This window comes from Ictalurus punctatus, chromosome 20 (genome assembly GCF_001660625.3).
Source record: "Ictalurus punctatus breed USDA103 chromosome 20, Coco_2.0, whole genome shotgun sequence".
In the NCBI taxonomy this organism is placed as follows: Eukaryota; Metazoa; Chordata; class Actinopteri; order Siluriformes; family Ictaluridae; genus Ictalurus; species Ictalurus punctatus.
This window is the reverse complement of record NC_030435.2, coordinates 15,411,723-15,429,768: the sequence shown is the minus strand read 5'-3', so window position 1 is coordinate 15,429,768 and position 18,046 is coordinate 15,411,723. Positions and strand designations below refer to the sequence as shown.

The 18,046-nt window shown below is 38.1% G+C and overlaps 1 protein-coding gene across 1 annotated transcript in view; it reads left to right on the top strand.

The window, feature by feature from the left end:
* Nucleotides 1–18,046, top strand: part of gpc1b (glypican 1b) — a 140,767-nt gene that overhangs the window by 87,685 nt on the left and 35,036 nt on the right. Inside the window, exon 3 of the mRNA XM_017496228.3 lies at nucleotides 4,272–4,663. Within this exon, the coding sequence (XP_017351717.1) occupies nucleotides 4,272–4,663 (392 nt within the window). The remainder of the gene's footprint in view (nucleotides 1–4,271; nucleotides 4,664–18,046) is intronic.

The following is an 18,046-nucleotide window of genomic DNA, read 5'->3' as shown; positions in this document are numbered from 1 at the left end:
GCACTGGCTCCCAGTGAAATCTCACATTGATTATAAAATATTACTATTGACCTATGAAGCACTAAATGGTCTCGCGCCACAGTATCTAAGCGAACTTTAGGTCTTCTATGATCCGCCACACCTACTTGGATCAAAAAGTGCAGGCTATTTGTTCGTACCTCGAATAGCGAAGGCTACAGCAGGGGGAAGAGCTTTCTCTTATAAAGCCTCACAGTTATGGAATAGCCTTCCAATTAGTGTTCGGGACTCAGATGCAGACACTCATACTCTGTGTTTAAGGCTAGGCAGAGAACATATTTGTTTACTCAAGCTTACCATGAGTAGACTTTCTTCAACGCAAAGCACAGTCTTACCTAACAATCTCTCCTTCTCTTTACCTCCCTCTCCCTCTCTCATTCTGTCGAGCCACACATGATTTTATAGAGATGCTAGTGATCCTGACCCTTTCTGCTCTCCGGACCTGCCTGATCCATTCGGATGCCCTGCCTTTGGATGGAGTTCTCATCAACTCCAATTCCACATGGACATTCTCAGTGTGGTTTCTGGGACTACGGTTGCTACTATGGCCCTGGGACTGCAATTACCACATGCAGTTTTGCACTCGGGTCGCCTTTGAACAGTGAACTAGTTCAACAAACAGACCTCATATAAACCCATAATGAACTTTCCTTTGCTTTCACACTATCCTTTTTTTACCCTGATGAGGATGGGTTCCCTTCTGAGTCTGGTTCCTCTCAAGGTTTCTTCCGCATAACATCTTAGGGAGATTTTCCTTGCCACCTTCGCCACCGGCTTGCTCAATTGGGATAATCCACACACTTAAAATCTGTATACTGTGTTTATATATTTCTGTAAAGCTGATTTGAGACAATGAACGTTGTAAAAAGTGCTATACAAATAAAATTTAATTGAATTTAATTGAATTAATTAATAGTGCTTACCTCAGAAGTGGAAAGTCAGAATGTCATCATTTTCAACCTCCATGCTTTGAGCTACAATGTGGGTAAAAAAAACCACAGACACCATGTTCAACTTTTCTGAGCAACAATCTAGCCAGATAAGTATGATGAGTGATGCATATTTAACAGCTAACTCTATAGTCATTGTGTTATATTTAACAAGCTAATATGTCTGTATGTGTATTTAAAGCAACTGCATGTACTGTACATGCAGTATAACTCATTTAAAGCCAAGAAGATCTACTTTGTTTACTGTTGATGCTGTGAGCAGCCATGTTTGACACAACTTGCTAAACACGGGGTTGAGGAGACATTACTTTAATTTACAAGTAGGAATTCCTATTAAAGGGGAAGTTTTCTTTGGTTTTTCCAAGTTGGAGGTTGCAAATTTTGTGTTAGGAGTTTTAGGCGAATGCAGCATAAGTGTTGAAATCTGACCTTCAGGTCTTGTCATTTATTCTGGTAGTAATTGCACTATTGTGCCACTAACACTTCCCCCACCATCGTCTATTTTCTGAATGAGTCATCCTCCTCAGAGCTGGTGTGGCTATGAATGTATCAACATTGCACACAATCCCAAATGGTGTTGCTGACATTTCAAAGGTGCTGAATTTGCTTAGATTTCAATTAAATTGGGGGAAAAAAGCAAATGCGTTTGTCTCAGACCATTTGCTAAACCATTAGTGTTGATGCTGAGTGCTGATGCTGTGTATTTTAACCACCTGCCATACCAACAATAATGCCCCCAACCAATAATTAACCTTTCCACTTACTGATTTTGACTTCACTTGGGATTTATTTTAGCCAATTTAAATAGAAAGTGAAGACAAAAACACAAAGTTTCATTCTCTGTGGCATTACAAAGCTTTTGTTCACTTGTGCTCTACTTCCTGGTTTTGTCTGTTCCTAGTTTGTATTTATGTTGGCTTTAAAATGGCCTGGTACAGCCATTATCAGGAGTGAAAACAAAAATATACTGCCTGATCTGTATTAGCAGGAAATGTTATTATATTGAAACTACTGGTTAATTTTAAAATATTTTGTATAATGAATAAGTGTCTCAGGATATGCTTAGCCAGTCAGTATTTTAACTGTACTATAGTGAGCTCACAGTGCAGTGTCAGGTGTTATTAAGATGAGTTTGAGAAATTGGAGATTAACTCTGACATAGATTTGCCTTATGTTTCCAGTGACCTGGTTCCTTAATTGTTTTGTGTGCAGTTAACTAATGTAAAGAAATTATTAATGCTTTCAGATGTGCGTGTTATCATTTATCTCTTTGATTTGCAGTATCGTTCAGGACATTCTATGTTGCATACAATAGCAAATTCAATGGTGCTTTTCCATTGATATGATGCACAGTTTAATCTTGCTGCAGACATCCTATAAGCAAGCGCACACACACACAGGCACACATACAAGCTCAAATTATTATGTCAACCTGAACATCAGGCTCACATTTCAAACAATATTACATAATTCATGCTTGTCATTATCCATTATCCATAACTGTCATTAGTGTGAATTCTAGTGAACTAAAAGATAGTGCACACATTTTCACAATCAATAACCTTCAGTATCCATGTGTATAATTAGCCTGATTATTGTGATGAGGGGAACAACAGATACAGAACTGAGGTGTTAAAATAAATTTTAAATGGAAATGATTTGGAGGAGATGTTTCTTACAATCAATCAAGTTAATCAATCAAACAAATCATAGTTAACAACTGCTGGCACACTGCTATATATGACTCTAAATTGAATATCTATTTGATTCCTGAAGATGTTTATGCTGAGACAGCCTTGGAAACATCAGATCTGTGTTACATTTAACTAAAAATAATGTGCCATTTCAAACTTGTAATGTGACTACAATCTACTTTGTATTCTCTCTGCCTTTTATTTCTCTCTGACTCTCCGCTCACTCTCTCTTACTCTGACCATCAAATCACCTGGCAGGACAAGTTCAGGGTATTAATTTTTCATTCATTTACATTTACAGCATTTGGCAAACACCCTTATCTAGAGCGAATTACATTTATCTCATTTATACAACTGAGCACTTGAGGGTTAAGAGCCTTGCTCAAGGGTCCAACAGTGGTAGACTGGCAGTGCTGGGGGCTTGAACTCCTGACCTTCTGATCAGTAACCCAGAGCCTTTAACCACTGAGCCACCATTGCCCCCATTCATTGTTGCCTGGGTGACAAATAGGTTCAGAAACCAAAATGCACTATTCCTTGTTGAGTTCTGCAAAGCAAACATCTACATTTGTATTTAGCTATGTTTTAACTTAATATGCTTCTGACACCTCAACACTGTACCTATAATGCAAGCTATGTGTTCTGAAACTGAACAAAATAAAATCAATAGCAAATCTGTCATCTACAAGTAAAAGTCATCTTGAGAAAGTATTGAGGATATATAGTACTCGTACAACAGTCATATACAGTACCTGCTTTCCCCCCTTAGTCTGCATTAATGCACATAACTAATACCTAGATCTAAATCTCTCTCTCTCTCTCTCTCTCTCTCTCTCTCTCTCTGTGCATGTGTGTGTGCTTGACTGAAGTATTGAATGCTTTTCAATATCTGACAATGAGTCACTCTAAGCTTATGTTATCTCCCTCTTCCATAACAGGCTTCAATTCACACTGATTGTTTCTACTCACTGTGGGTGTGCTGTGGGTGTGTAACCTAGTATTTCACTTATTCTGTCCTACATGGCTGAGTTGATTTCTGTACTGGTCATGTAATGATAAGACATGTCCATGTCATAAGATTAAGTTGGTTGTAGCTGGAAGAGTATGCTTTCTTCAGGAGCCCAAAAGCAGCTTAAAACTTGAAAGGTAAAGTGAGTTAAAAATGAATAAAAGAAATGGAATAGTAAATGATGTAATGATGTAAACGCACAATAGGATAATTTGACGATACATTCATGGCACAACAGGGTATACATACACAAACTAATCACTGACGAACATAGAACAGGTGAACACAGTCAGGTAACTAACCAATGATAGGAGAGGGGTTGGGGACAGGACTGGAACGGAAGCCAAAACATGAGCATATGGTGTTCCTTGACATGAGAAAGGCAATGCAAACCATGACCTGTGAGCAGTAACTGATTTATTCCTGAGTGTAAATCCTAGTGGCCCAAAGCACCACACTGTTTAGTGTTTTACTTGATTCTAAAACATGATGAAACCCCACATTCAGAGTGTTGGATCTTTGAGTTTGACTTCTGATTTAAAGTCATTTTAAAACTGTTAATTATTTCTATTGTAACTTGTGTATGTGTGTTTATTCCAGGTTATTTCCAGGAACTGCTGAATCGTTCTGAAGCTTCTCTCCATGACTCATTGCAGCCCACCTTCGGTTCGCTCTTCTCCCAGAATGCCCAAGTGTTCCAAGATCTATATTCAGATCTGCGGCACTACTACCGTGGCTACAAACTGAACCTGGAGGAAGCACTGAATGACTTCTGGGCACGGCTGCTGGAGAGGTTGGTGCGAGGACTGAATGGGCGTTACAGCATGGGAGAAGATTATCTGGATTGTGTGGCGAAGCAGGCAGAGACACTGCGTCCCTTTGGAGAAACAGTACGAGAGTTCAAACTCAAGGTCACACGCAGCTTTGTGGCTGCCAGATCCTTCGTGCAGGGGCTCGTTGTTGCTGGGGAGGTGGTGCGAAAAGTTTCTCAGGTATGTAGAGCTGTGCCCATATTTTTTTTTTGTTTTAGTTTTTCTTTGGTGTCTAAGACTATCATATGGCTTAATACCTGTTACATAGGAGTTAATGTGAATGTGAGAGTTTTTCAACATGATCTCTATTCTGTAGCATTCGATTAGCATTTGAACATGTTTCCATGTACAGAAAATTGTTTGCTCACAACTAACTTAATGTATATGAATGTGTAATGGCAGTTGTTAAATTCCATAACTACAGATGCGGCCATTAAAAATGTGTGTCAAAGGACTCGGGATCCTACGATTTCATGCTGTATAATGCGGAATCACGCACATGCTGCAGGCACAGGAAATACAAGACCAGTAGGGGCAGTTATGTTTCATTTGAATAAGCACGGCTTGCTATTAGATACAGCTAGATCTGCCTGGACATATGCTGTATACACATATATTTTTTTTTACCAACCAAACAATGCTGTTTCTTATACTGAAGCCCATGATCTGCTGTGCTTGGCCCACAGATCTGTTAACCTCTCAGAACTGTTTTGCAACAAGCAGCAGAGCACATTAAACGTTGTCGAGCAAAAAAATGGAATGTGTGGTTGTTTACATTTAAGAAAATATATTTTGTATGGTTTACATAAAAATATTACGTTTCTCATCAACACTTACCATAAACCTAATTTAAACAAGTTTCTTATTATAAGAGTGAGCATGGTCAAGTCACGTAGTATAGGTAACTATAGTATTTAAATGAATGTGGTTACAGTATGTGTGCTCGATTAGTACAGCAGTAACCTTCAAGGTTTAGTACGCCAACGATTGGGGTTTGAGCCCTAGCTCAGTTTAGTGTCTTTTACATGAGCTGTTTTTTTTTTTTTTCCACTTTAGAAAGTTCCTCAAGGTAAGGTTGAATGAATTCCATCTTCTCCTTTCTTGCCAATGGAAAAGTTTCTTCTTTTTTTAGATTAAAAGTTTGGCTCTGTGAATTTACTTAATTCGAATTCATACATCAGTTCCATGTGATTGAATTGCGTTTGAATTGTTTTTGTACATCAATCATGATTTGATTATATATTTTCAATATCCTGAATAGAATTAAACTTCACCTGAGTTTTGAACTGCCGTTGCTGGTGAACTTTTCATGAAGTTTAATTTGAAATATCTTTTGGGTAGTTCAGTGGAATGGCCTCCACACTTTGGGTTTGTGTGGGCCTAGGGTTATGGGCCATTTGCACCTGTGCTTAGGGTTGAGTATGGATAATTCCTGCTAGTCCAGCCTTGTGATATGCTGCAGTGGTCTGACACAACCATTCATGTTTTTAACATTCTGGAGAGGGGAAAGTAGTACGCGTGTCAGGACACACACACACACACATACACACACACACACATTTCAGTAACATTTCTACAATATTTATTGCACATTTTCAATGTAGATACATTAAACATGAGGCAAAATAAATATGCATAATATAAATATCATAAGTAAATGTAAGCCTCTCACTAATGTTCTCACTTCAAGCAAAACAAGACAGTATCTTCACGAAAAAACAACAAAAGTGCCGGTTTGGCAGAGAATGCATGGGAGAGGACTCTGGTGGACTGATCATACTGGGCTTTGAGTTTGCTTATTTTGCATGTCCTCACCTCAGACTGCTGTGGATATGTTTGCTCAAAAGATCTGTGCTTTGTTGCGTAGTGGCACTTCATGTTGGCACTTTTTATTAGAGCCACGGTCTCTGAACATATGAGGTAGAGTGGTTTGACACTCGCTGTGGGAAGGATAAAGGTAAAGAAAAAATAATAATGCTTGGCCGTTTAGGGCTTCCGTAGGATTGGGTTCAGTAACAAAGAAATTCTTTGTGTTTTTGAAGAGGATGAATCCTGCAACTTTTTCGCCTGTTACTTATTGATGCATGGATCTCCCCTTCTCCCCAAATATTATCAACTCTCAGTAGCGCTTCTCTTTGAGTAAAATGCTTTTGCGATGTGATAGTCTTCAAATACATACAAATAACTTGACCTGAATAGAATTTGTATGACTCTCCAAGTTTTATTCTATTGCTCCTCCCCTTCAATTTGATGAGCCAAAAGATGATAAGATTACTTAAAGATGATACTTGCTTATTAATTGCCCAGTACATTTGCATGTGTATCCATAGCTACTCAAGCTACAGTAAGTGAGCATATGCATTTTATTCCCTGGATTGCCCAATTAAACAAACTGCATTCCTTTTCTAAAAAAAAAATGTCATTGTAATGTTACAAAGCATTCTTTTATTTTTCGATCTACAGTTAAATAAAAGTTAAACTGGAAAATTAAATGGTAGGCTATACAACTGCAACTATTTCTGGACATCTTGATCTAAATATTCTACATAATGAATAAAAATCACAAACATGACATTTGTGAATAAAACAATTTTTTATATTAAATTTAAAAAAATATGTAATATATTTGTCTTGAATATTCCTGAAGCTCATCAAAAATATAAATGGGGCATCCATCAACGGAAAGCACGCTGTCAGGGTTAAAATTTAAATTAGCATTTTTGTATTTCATTACTTCTGTTTCTAAATAAGCATTATGTCATCACAGCACAAGTTTGTTTTGATTTAAGGGTCAGAAGCTGAAAGGAAATTCTCTTATATTATGTACTCTCATATTATGAACTGTATTAAGACACCTTGGATACGGGGAATACTGGGTTATAGTTTCTGTTTGTGTGTCTCTGTACTATCAAATACCTATGATGAATTTATACATTTAATTACCTCTTTGAATAAGCTGATCAACTGTCATCCTTTAATATAGCTGAAACATGTAGACTTATTTTGTAGTATGACCCTGTGTGCTGTGTGTTTTATCTATGTCTGGCCCCTGCACCAGTAGAAACTGTCCACATACTGCTGTTATCAATGTGTATAAATACTCTTGGTTTGCAGGAATAAACTTGGATGTCTACTTGAGCATGCATGTGTTCGTGTGTGTTCATTTAGGCTCCCCAGATCGATCTGAAGCGCTCTGAGGAGAACCACACTTTCTAAGGACAGAACTAAAAGTTAATAGAAGTAATTGTAGGACAAGCTGAAAGGCAGGACGGAAGATCTGAAAGGTATAATCTGAGATTCCTGAGATACTGGGAAATCTAACAGAAGCTGTACTAAATGACAAATAACCTAAAAATCACAAACATGACACTTGTAAATAAAGTAATTTATATATGCAATTTATTAGATCATTAAATACAGTGAGGGGAAAAAAGTATTTGATCTCCTGCTGATTTTGTACGTTTTCCCATTGACAAAGAAATTATCATTCTATAATTTTAATGGTAGATTTATTTGAACAGTGAGAGACAGAATAACAACAACAAAAAATCCAGAAAAACGCATGTCAAAAATGTTATAAATTGATTTGCATTTTAATGAGGGAAATAAGTATTTGACCCCTCTGTAAAACATGACTTAGTACTTGGTGGCAAAACCCTTTTTGGCAATCACAGAGGTCAGACGTTTCTTGTAGTTGGCCACCAGGTTTGCACACATCTCAGGAGGGATTTTGTCCCACTCCTCTTTGCAGATCTTCTCCAAGTCATTAAGGTTTCGAGGCTGACGTTTGGCAACTCGAACCTTCAGCTCCCTCCACAGATTTTCTATGGGATTAAGGTCTGGAGACTGGCTAGGCCACTCCAGGACATTAATGTGCTTCTTCTTGAGCCACTCCTTTGTTGCCTTGGCCGTGTGTTTTGGGTGATTGTCATGCTGGAATACCCATCCACGACCCATTTTCAATGCCCTGGCTGAGGGAAGGAGGTTCTCACCCAAGATTTGACGGTACATGGTCCCGTCCATCGTCCCTTTGATGCGGTGAAGTTGTCCTGTCCCCTTAGCAGAAAAACATCCCCAAAGCGTAATGTTTCCACCTCCATGTTTGACGGTGGGGATGGTGTTCTTGGGGTCATAGGCAGCATTCCTCCTCCTCCAAACACGGCGAGTTGAGTTCATGCCAAAGAGCTCCATTTTGGTCTCATCTGACCACAACACTTCCACCCAGATGTCCTCTGAATCATTCAGATGTTCATTGGTAAACTTCAGACGGGCATGTATATGTGCTTTCTTGAGCAGGGGGACCTTGCGGGTGCTGCAGGATTTCAGTCCTTCACGGTGTAGTGTGATACCAATTGTTTTCTTGGTGACAATGGTCCCAGCTGCCTTGAGATCATTGACAAGATCCTCCCGTGTAGTTCTGGGCTGATTCCTCACTGTTCTCATGATCATTGCAACTCCACGAGGTGAGATGGAGCCCCAGGCCGAGGGAGATTGACAGTTCTTTTGTGTTTCTTCCATTTGCGAATAATCGCACCAACTGTTGTCACCTTCTCACCAAGCTGCTTGGCAATGGTCTTGTAGCCCATTCCAGACTTGTGTAGGTCTACAATCTTGTCCCTGACATCCTTGGAGAGCTCTTTGGTCTTGGCCATGGTGGAGAGTTTGGAATCTGATTGATTGATTGCTTCTGTGGACAGGTATCTTTTATACAGGTAACAAGTTGAGATTAGGAGCACTCCCTTTAAGAGTGTGCTCCTAATCACAGCCCGTTACCTGTATAAAAGACACCTGGGAGCCAGAAATCTTTCTGATTGAGAGGGGTCCAAATACTTATTTCCCTCATTAAAATGCAAATCAATTTATAACATTTTTGACATGCGTTTTTCTGGATTTTCTTGTTGTTATTCTGTCTCTCACTGTTCAAATAAACCTACCATTAAAATTATAGACTGATCATTTCTTTGTCAGTGGGCAAACGTACAAAATCAGCAGGGGATCAAATACTTTTTCCCTCACTGTAAAAACATTGCTAAGTAGTGAAAAAAAAACATAATTGTTGGAATTATATGAATGAATGACAATTGCTTATTAATCACACAGTACATTTGCATGTGAATACAAAGCTACTCATAAGCTATTCAAGCTACAGTAAGTGAGCATATTCAATTCAATTCAGTTTTATTTGTATAGCACTTTTAACAATGGACACTGACTCAAAGCAGCTTTACAGAAACATATAAACACAGGATACAGATTTTAAATGTGTGAATTTATTCCTGTTGAGCAAGCCGGTGGCAATGGTGGCAAGGAAAAACTCCCTAAGAGGAAATGAGGAAGAAACCTTGACAGGAACCAGACTCAGAAGGGAACCCATCCCTATCTGGGTAACAACGGATAGTGTGAATGTAAAAGAAAGTTTATTATGGTTTTAACATGAAGTCTATTTGTTGAACTAGTCCACTGTTCAACAAAGGAGACCTGAGTGCAAAACTGCATGTGGTAATTGCAGTCCCAAGGCCATAGTAGCAACCATAGTCCCAGCAACCACAGTGAGAATGTCCATGTGGAATTGAGGTCCAAAACCATTCCATGGTATTTCAAGCGGCACCATCCTAAGCAATCTCCAGGCTGTAGCCTGCAGTTGATGAGAGCTCTGTCCAGAGATAAGGCATCAGGATGTATCAGGCAGGTCCGGAGAGCAGAAAGAGTAGGATTACTGGCATCTCCATAAAATCATGTGTGGCTCGACAGAAGGAGAGAGGGAGAGGAAGGTAAAGAGAGGGAGAGATTATTAGGCATGCTTACTATCCCGTGATGGATAAGACTATGTACTTTGCGTAAAAGAAAGTCTATTCATGGTAAGCTTGAGTAAACAAATATGTTTTCAGCCTAAACACTGAGACTGTGTCTGAGTCCCAAACACTAATTCGAAGGCTGTTCCATAACTGTGGGGCTTTGTAAGAGGAAGCTCTTCCCCCTGCTGCAGCCTTCACTATTCGAGGTAGCAACAAATAGCCTGTACCTTTTGATTTAAGTAGGCGTGGCAGATCATAGAAGACCAAATGTTCACTTGGATACTGTGGCGCGAGACCGTTTAGTGTTTTATAGGTCAGTAGTAGTATTTCATAATCAATGCGAAATTTTACTGGGAGCCAATGCAGTGTAGATAAGATAAGGTGATGTGGTCGTATCTTCTGGTTCTAGTAAGGACTCTTGCAGCTGCATTCTGGACTAACAGGAGTTTGTTTATGCTCCTACTGGAACATCCAGACAGTAAGGCATTACAGTAATCTAGTATAGAGGTGACGAAAGCATGAACTAAAATTTCTGCATCATGTAGTGACATTATATTTCTTATCTTAGCAATATTTCTGAGATGAAAGAAGGCTATCCTAGTAATATTACCTACATGAGCATCAAATGAAAGTCTCGAGTCAATAATCACTCCAAGGTCTTTTACTGCTACACATGATGAAACAGAAAGGCCATCCAGAGCTACTATGTGATCAGAAAGCTTACTTCTAGCTACATGTGGTGCTAGTAGAAGTACTTCTGTCTTGTCAGAATTAAGTAAGAGGAAGTTAATAAGCATCCAATGTCTAATGTCCTTTACACATTCCTCAACTTTATGCAGCTGCTGTCTATCATCTGGCTTTGCTAAAACATACAACTGTGTATCAACCGCATAACAGTGGAAGCTAATTCCATGTTTACAAATAATTAGCATTTTACTCCCTGGATTGCCCAATTAAACAAACTATATTCCATTTCTAAAAAAAGGATTTTTTTTTTATTATGAAACTCGATCACACTCACTTTATATACTTAAATTTTGTAATTAGAAACTTTTTAAAATTAAGTTTTGATGAGAAACATAGTATTTTTATGTGAACAATTCGACCACACGTTCCTTTTTTTTTTTTTTTTTATTGTACTGTGTTCAGCTATAGTATATTGTTCCATGATCCACCTGGTGGTTATTGTGTGAAGCACAACAAATGAATTTCTTACAACTGTGACTGCAAGGTACCTCGTGATCATACGTGATGAATCGCATGAAACCTTGTGAAAAAACAAGCATTCTTAAAGACCACATCTGTAAAGGTTTTGTGACTAAAAAGCCAAATGCAACCAAAGGTATCTCAGTTTTATCCAACATTCTAACACTGGAGTAATACAGTAAGAATGAGTTCGAGTTGATTTTCTTTGTCCATGTGATCAGGCAGAAAATGGGGCACTTCTGCATTTGCTTTAACTTACACATAACCACATAAAGTAAGTTCCACTTCATGAAAGGACAGATTATACAGATTTAGAGTTTAAATTTGGCCAATAAACTAATGCCCCAACAACTGCCTTTAGACTTCCATTATACACTACGCACAATGCACTGCATCAATAGGACAGGGGCAGCTTATGACAAGTGACTTTTTTTATGAGAAAAATATTCCAAAATTCTATATGTACTATGTTTAACATTAAACTTGTCTATATAGGCTATATATAACTGAAGATATTTCATACTCTTTTTGATTATGTTGTTATAAATTCTAAAGTCTGTATCGATGGAACATCCATAGCTAAGTAGTTAAAGAGGATTAGGACAAACACACAAGACCCATCCTGTACAGCAACAGGACTGAGACTAGGAACTTCATTCATTCTTCCTGCCACTATTTGTCTGTTCTCTTCTTGCTTATTTAGTGCTGAAGTTTCCTTCATTTTATCTCCAATATCCCTGTCCATTGCTCTGAGCACACTTTTTTTGCCGTGATCTCTTTTTTGTTCATGATTCACTGTGGATTGGGCAACTGCTTGGATATTCAGTCGAGTCTCGTCTACTCTTATCCATCTTTTAATTCTTTCTAGATCCTTTGTTGTTCTTTTTTGCCTCTGGCATCCTGCCATGTCTTACAGTACCTCTTTCACAGTGTTTTATCACTGTTTTCATAACACAATCACACACAGTACACATACACATATGTCCACATACACATATATTTATGCAGACAAACACAGCTGTAGGTGTACATACAATCAATGGGTATAAAATGCCTACACACCCCTGTTAAAATGGCAGGTTTTTGTGAAGTACTGTAGAAGAATGTCATTAAGATAAATCATGTCAGATATAATGTCCATCATTGTGCAAGTGAAAAACAATCAGAAACTTTTATAGGGATGTTGTTTTGTTTTTTTTTTGTTTTGTTTTGTTTTGTTTTTTACCATAACCTAGTTGCATAAGTGTGCACACTCCTAAATTAATACTTTTTTTTGAAGCACCTTTTGATTTTTTCATACCATTCCGTCATTTGGGGTAAGAGTCTATCAGCATGGCACATCTTGACTTGACAATATTTTCCCACTCTTTCTTGCAAAAGCATTCTTTATCCTTCAAATTGTGAGGGAATCTACTATGCACAGCCATCTTCAGGTTACCCCAAATATTTGTAGTTGGATTCAGGTCTGGCCTCTGGCTAGGTCATTCAAAAGCATTGACCTGCTTTTGGTTATACCATTCGTTTGTTGATTTGGATGTATGCTTTGGGTCACTGTTGTACTTAAACGTGAAATTCCTTATTATGTTTAGCTTATTAGCAGACACCTGAATGTTCTGCACCAAAATCAACTGGTACTTGTAGTTTTTCATGATTCCCTCCACCTTGATAAAACCTATAGTTCTGGCTGAAGAAAAGCAGCCCTAAAGCATGATGTTGCCACCACCATGCTTCACCATGGGTATGGTGTTCAAATAATCTACGTTGAAGTCTTACAAACAGTAAGCTCAGAAGGGAAGAACTGAGAGCATGATGTAGAGAATAACATCCTCTCTTATATTTTCCAACCACTCCCTTGATTTTTGTCTCCTCCCTCTACAAAAGTGTGCCACAAATGTGTGTGGAGTTAGGTTGCCAGGTTTGTGGTACCCAGATTGGACCAACAAAGTTGCGGGTGAAAAAGCAAGGATGTGGGTGTTAGGTTTTCTTTGAGTTAGTTTAAAATTAACCAACAGCCACCAAGCTCTTGTTTTAAAGCAAATAATAATAATTTATAAATAATAATCTACTTTTGTGAGAGGAGGAGTGGAAGATGTTTTTCACCAGACCAGACCAAGGCTTTATCTCAAAATGTACCATCAGAAACCTACAGTAAGGTTTAGCAATGTGCCATAAGAAGTAAATGATCCTTGGCTTGAAAGCCTAAATTGGACAAAATATACAAGCTTAATAAACAAGCGTTTTCTTGAAAACATGCTAGCTGAGAAAAAATGTAACTTGTATAGTCTCAGCACACACTTCATAATCACTTCATTGCAATCTTCAATGCTAACGCTCACAAGCTAGCTAACATGAGAAAACTTGACAGTATACCCTAGAGTATTTTTAATCCATTTGATTCATAAGATATATACACAATTATAATTAATGAATTCAATCCAGAACCCATCAAAACATTCAAACTTAGACTAATGTCAGTGATTAGTGGCAGGATTCCTATAATCCTGAAAACTGAGCCAAAATACTACTTTTACCATTTTGAATAGTGAATATGCAGTATACTACTGTACTAAATTATGCTAACATTTTAAATTTGCAGCATTGCTCCTGACTGGTAAAAGAGAAAAGCCCTGTTGTTTAGAGGTTTTGAGACTGTGTGGGACAGATGGTATACTGTGTCTTCCCTGTTTGTGACAGGGACAATAGCCAATCATGGGTAACTGTGAGCTCATGTATATGGAAGAGGGCAGATAGCACTTTTCTCCATGTATGTTGTATTGACTGCCCTTTGAAGTAGCAGAAGCAGAAGCTTGAAAAGATACAGTTGGCTGGCTTCATGTCTTGGAAGAAGCATGTGTTAACCTTCATCCTCCCTGGTAGGTAGCTGCTGTATGATGGGGGACAACTGGCTGGTGGGTGAGAATTGGCAAGTGACCAAATTCCCACAGCAGTGGTGACCAAATTCCCAGGGCATTGGGGGCTCAGTGGATAAGGCTCTGGGTCACAGTCAATGGTCAGGGGTTGAAACCCCAAGACAATTCAGCTGCCCCTGTTGGGCCCTTGAGCAGTGCTCTGCTCCATGGCTGACCCTGCGATCTGATCCCAGCTTCCTAACAAGCTGGGATAGGCTAACAACAACAACAACAACAACAACAATAATAATAAATAATAATAATAATAATTTCACTGTACTGTAATGTTTATTTGTCAAATAAAGGCTTCATCGTCATCTTAATTGAGGAGATGGAAGGTTTTTTTCCACAAAAAAAGCAAAAGCTGTGGTCATGTTCATTTTGTTTGAAGTTGTGGAAAATAAAGTGATGGAAAATAATCATTTTAGTTAAATTGCCTGGAACACTGTCCATGCTAACCTTGCTAAAAAGCAGCTGAGACCAGGGTGACCAAGATAATGCTGCTTGCAAGCAAACAACTAATAACTGGCCATGATTTGTCTTGAACCATTTGGCAAGAACATTTGAAATTATTAAGATTTATTTTAGTTTGAAATGTTATATGACTAAGCCCTGCAATGGGTTAGCACCCAGTTCAGGGTGTCCCCCGAATTGTACCCCAAGATTCCAGGCTCCCCCACAACCCTATGTACAGTACAATAAGTGGTATGGAAAGTGATTGGATGGATGGATTTTATATGACTACGCAATTTATTTGGAAATGTGTATGGAAATATGTTCATTATTTTTTTACTTGATTTCATTAACAGTGGCCATAACTGAACCTTAGAACCATCATAACACTCGTCAGTGGTGGTGTTTTGATGAAAGAGTGGATACAGTTAGGCTAGAGCACTTAAAGTAATTACAGCAATAACACCAGTTTCTTCCTCCTCCTCCACTGCACCCATGTTTTCCTCCAGACTGACTGATCTTCACAGACAGTATCATATACACAGTCAGACAGCATTGGATGCCTTGCTTTTGCTCAATATTTCCTGAGTAGGCAGCATTTGGACACAATAATGAAGTATAATACAGATTCCCTTGAGCATTATTATTTAGAAGTTAGTGTGGGATATTCTGTGAACATTCTGTGGACTTTAGTCAATATGGTAATCACAGTCAAATGGAAAACGTGTGAATGTGAGATGAACTACTGATGCTTTTACCTAACATCCAAATGTCACTGAGTCTGCTTTCCTGATGAGGTTAGGGACCAGTGCGTGAACACCCACACACATATACACACACATACACCCACACACACACACCCACACACATCTCAGATCTTCACAGACACATTTGTTTGAATCAGTATACAATTGGAGTGCTATACCTGGATTTGTTGCAGAACTGTGCTGTGTTTTCACACAATGCCTCACTAATCATTTAGTGTGCAAAATCTTCCAGTGATACAGCTCAGCCATTGCAATGCTTTGGCTATCAACTCTGCAAAAAATGACATCTTAGCCAGTGGAAATACCTTGAATATAGTCAAATGTATCTACTATTTCCTATTATAAGATTACAATAAACCAAATATAAGATTATTAAACCTATTTTCAAGAAATTTCAAGTTTGAAATAGTCTTGTTCTTTGGGCAGATAATTTTGCTAATTTTAAGCATTTATTTATAAAAAAAATAAATAAATAAATAAAAAAATGTAAATTAATTAAAAAAAAAAAAATAGACTAAGATAACCACAAATTTGAAATGAGTAATAATGTCTTGAAATAGGTGTGGTGATGTTATTTGGTTTATTGTAATGTTATAATAAGAAATACTAGATAAATTTGACTATTTTCAAGATATTTTCACTTGCTAAGATTACATTTTTTGCAGTTAAAGTCACAAACTTTTTCCATTCCTATTTGTTCTATTGAAATAGTTCATCTTAATGGATTTATTTTGGATTGCTTTCTTTCAAGGTATTAACAGGCAGTTACATGTGTGATAAATAAATAAGCTTTTGAGACTTTAGTAATCTGGTAGCACGCTGGTCACAGGCTTTGGAGTGAGTGGCACTCATTTTATTTCTAGATATCTACTTATATTTATGTGATTTTACGTGAAATTTAAATAAAGAAAAATAAGGATAAGACACACGTTTCCACAGTTGTCAAGCTGTTAACACAGCAAACGTTGCCTCTCATTCACTGTACAAAGACACTCACTGAAACACAAAGAGTTCGTAAATGCACTTAATGATTAGTCTCACACAGGTCCACCTGTTCATTTAATAGCATGCTTGTTTCCCACAACTCCTCCTTCCATTCACAACCTCCACCTGACCACGCCCCTGCTGCCACAAAGCTATGAAACTTGACAGTGTAATTTGTGCCAGAAATTGCAGTAACTCATGCTGATTAAAAGATCTAAAGCCTATAAATCGAGGTATACATTAATGTGTCCCTCTACATGTAAATCTCAGGAGTTCTTATAGGATACATATATTTTCCAAATTTACTGGATTTACACGAATAACTGCTTCTGCAACAATTTAAATAAATTTGTTCACATTCAGCCTGTTAAATGAGGCCCAGTGTTTCCAGGATAATACTATTTAAATATTAACTTGCTAACAGGTTAACAACATTGACCATGTTTAATTAAATACTAGTGGCTCTGTGTGCCAGGATAAATTATATGTGCCCAGGTTTCATGTTCAGTCAAGCTTTCCTCATTTGTTGATCAAACTAATAATTGTGATGGAAATATTCTGCACAATTCAGCTGAGTTCAGGACATGAGCACCATTACTCATTACTCAACTGTGACATTCTGAGGAATCGCAAATCAGGCAGGTGTTTCAGGGCGGTCATGGTAGGTGTGGGGAGGATATCTGTGTGATGAATGAATAGTCGTTTTAACTATGACCTCCATCAAAATGTAAGGTTAACATTGTTCAGAGAGAGAGCAAACAAGGGAGCAATCCTCACTCCTGTAGGTGTATAGAGGTGTGCAAGAGGCTTGTCTGTGTGCAACAGGCAAATAAACCCAGAAATAGAGGTCACAAGCAAAATGTGAAAAGAAGATACATTAGTGATGACACTTTTTTTTTCTGTTACTGTACGAATGTGTGTGTGGGTGTTTTGCCTCAGTGCATGTGAATAAGACACCACAAGGAGTAATCACACATGTATATTTTAAATTTATTTCCTTGTTCTGTAAGCCATGCTTAATATGCTAAATAGTAATATTCATAATGCTAATGATTTTCTATAAGGAAATTTTCAGTATGGAAGAAACACTGTATTAAATTATCAGTATGAAATGAGAGTGGTGTAAATGTTTTGTGAGCAGTTGTCACGTCTCGAGACGTAACGCAGATAAGGACGGATGCAAGTGCAGTTCAACAGTTTTATTAAAGAGAGACACAGGCAGGTAAATCCAAATCGTAATCCATAAACGTAATCTAAAACATGCAAAAGGTCAGGCGATCGGCAAACAGGCATAAACGGGGCAAAGCAGGAATCAAGGACGCAGTCACGGAAAACAGGGTCGAGAAACAAAACAAGAAACATAAACAATGACTAGGAACTGGGAGCGGAAACTAATCTAATATTCCAAGCTGTGTGCTGGAAGGCGCGCGGTTTATATACAAACTTAAT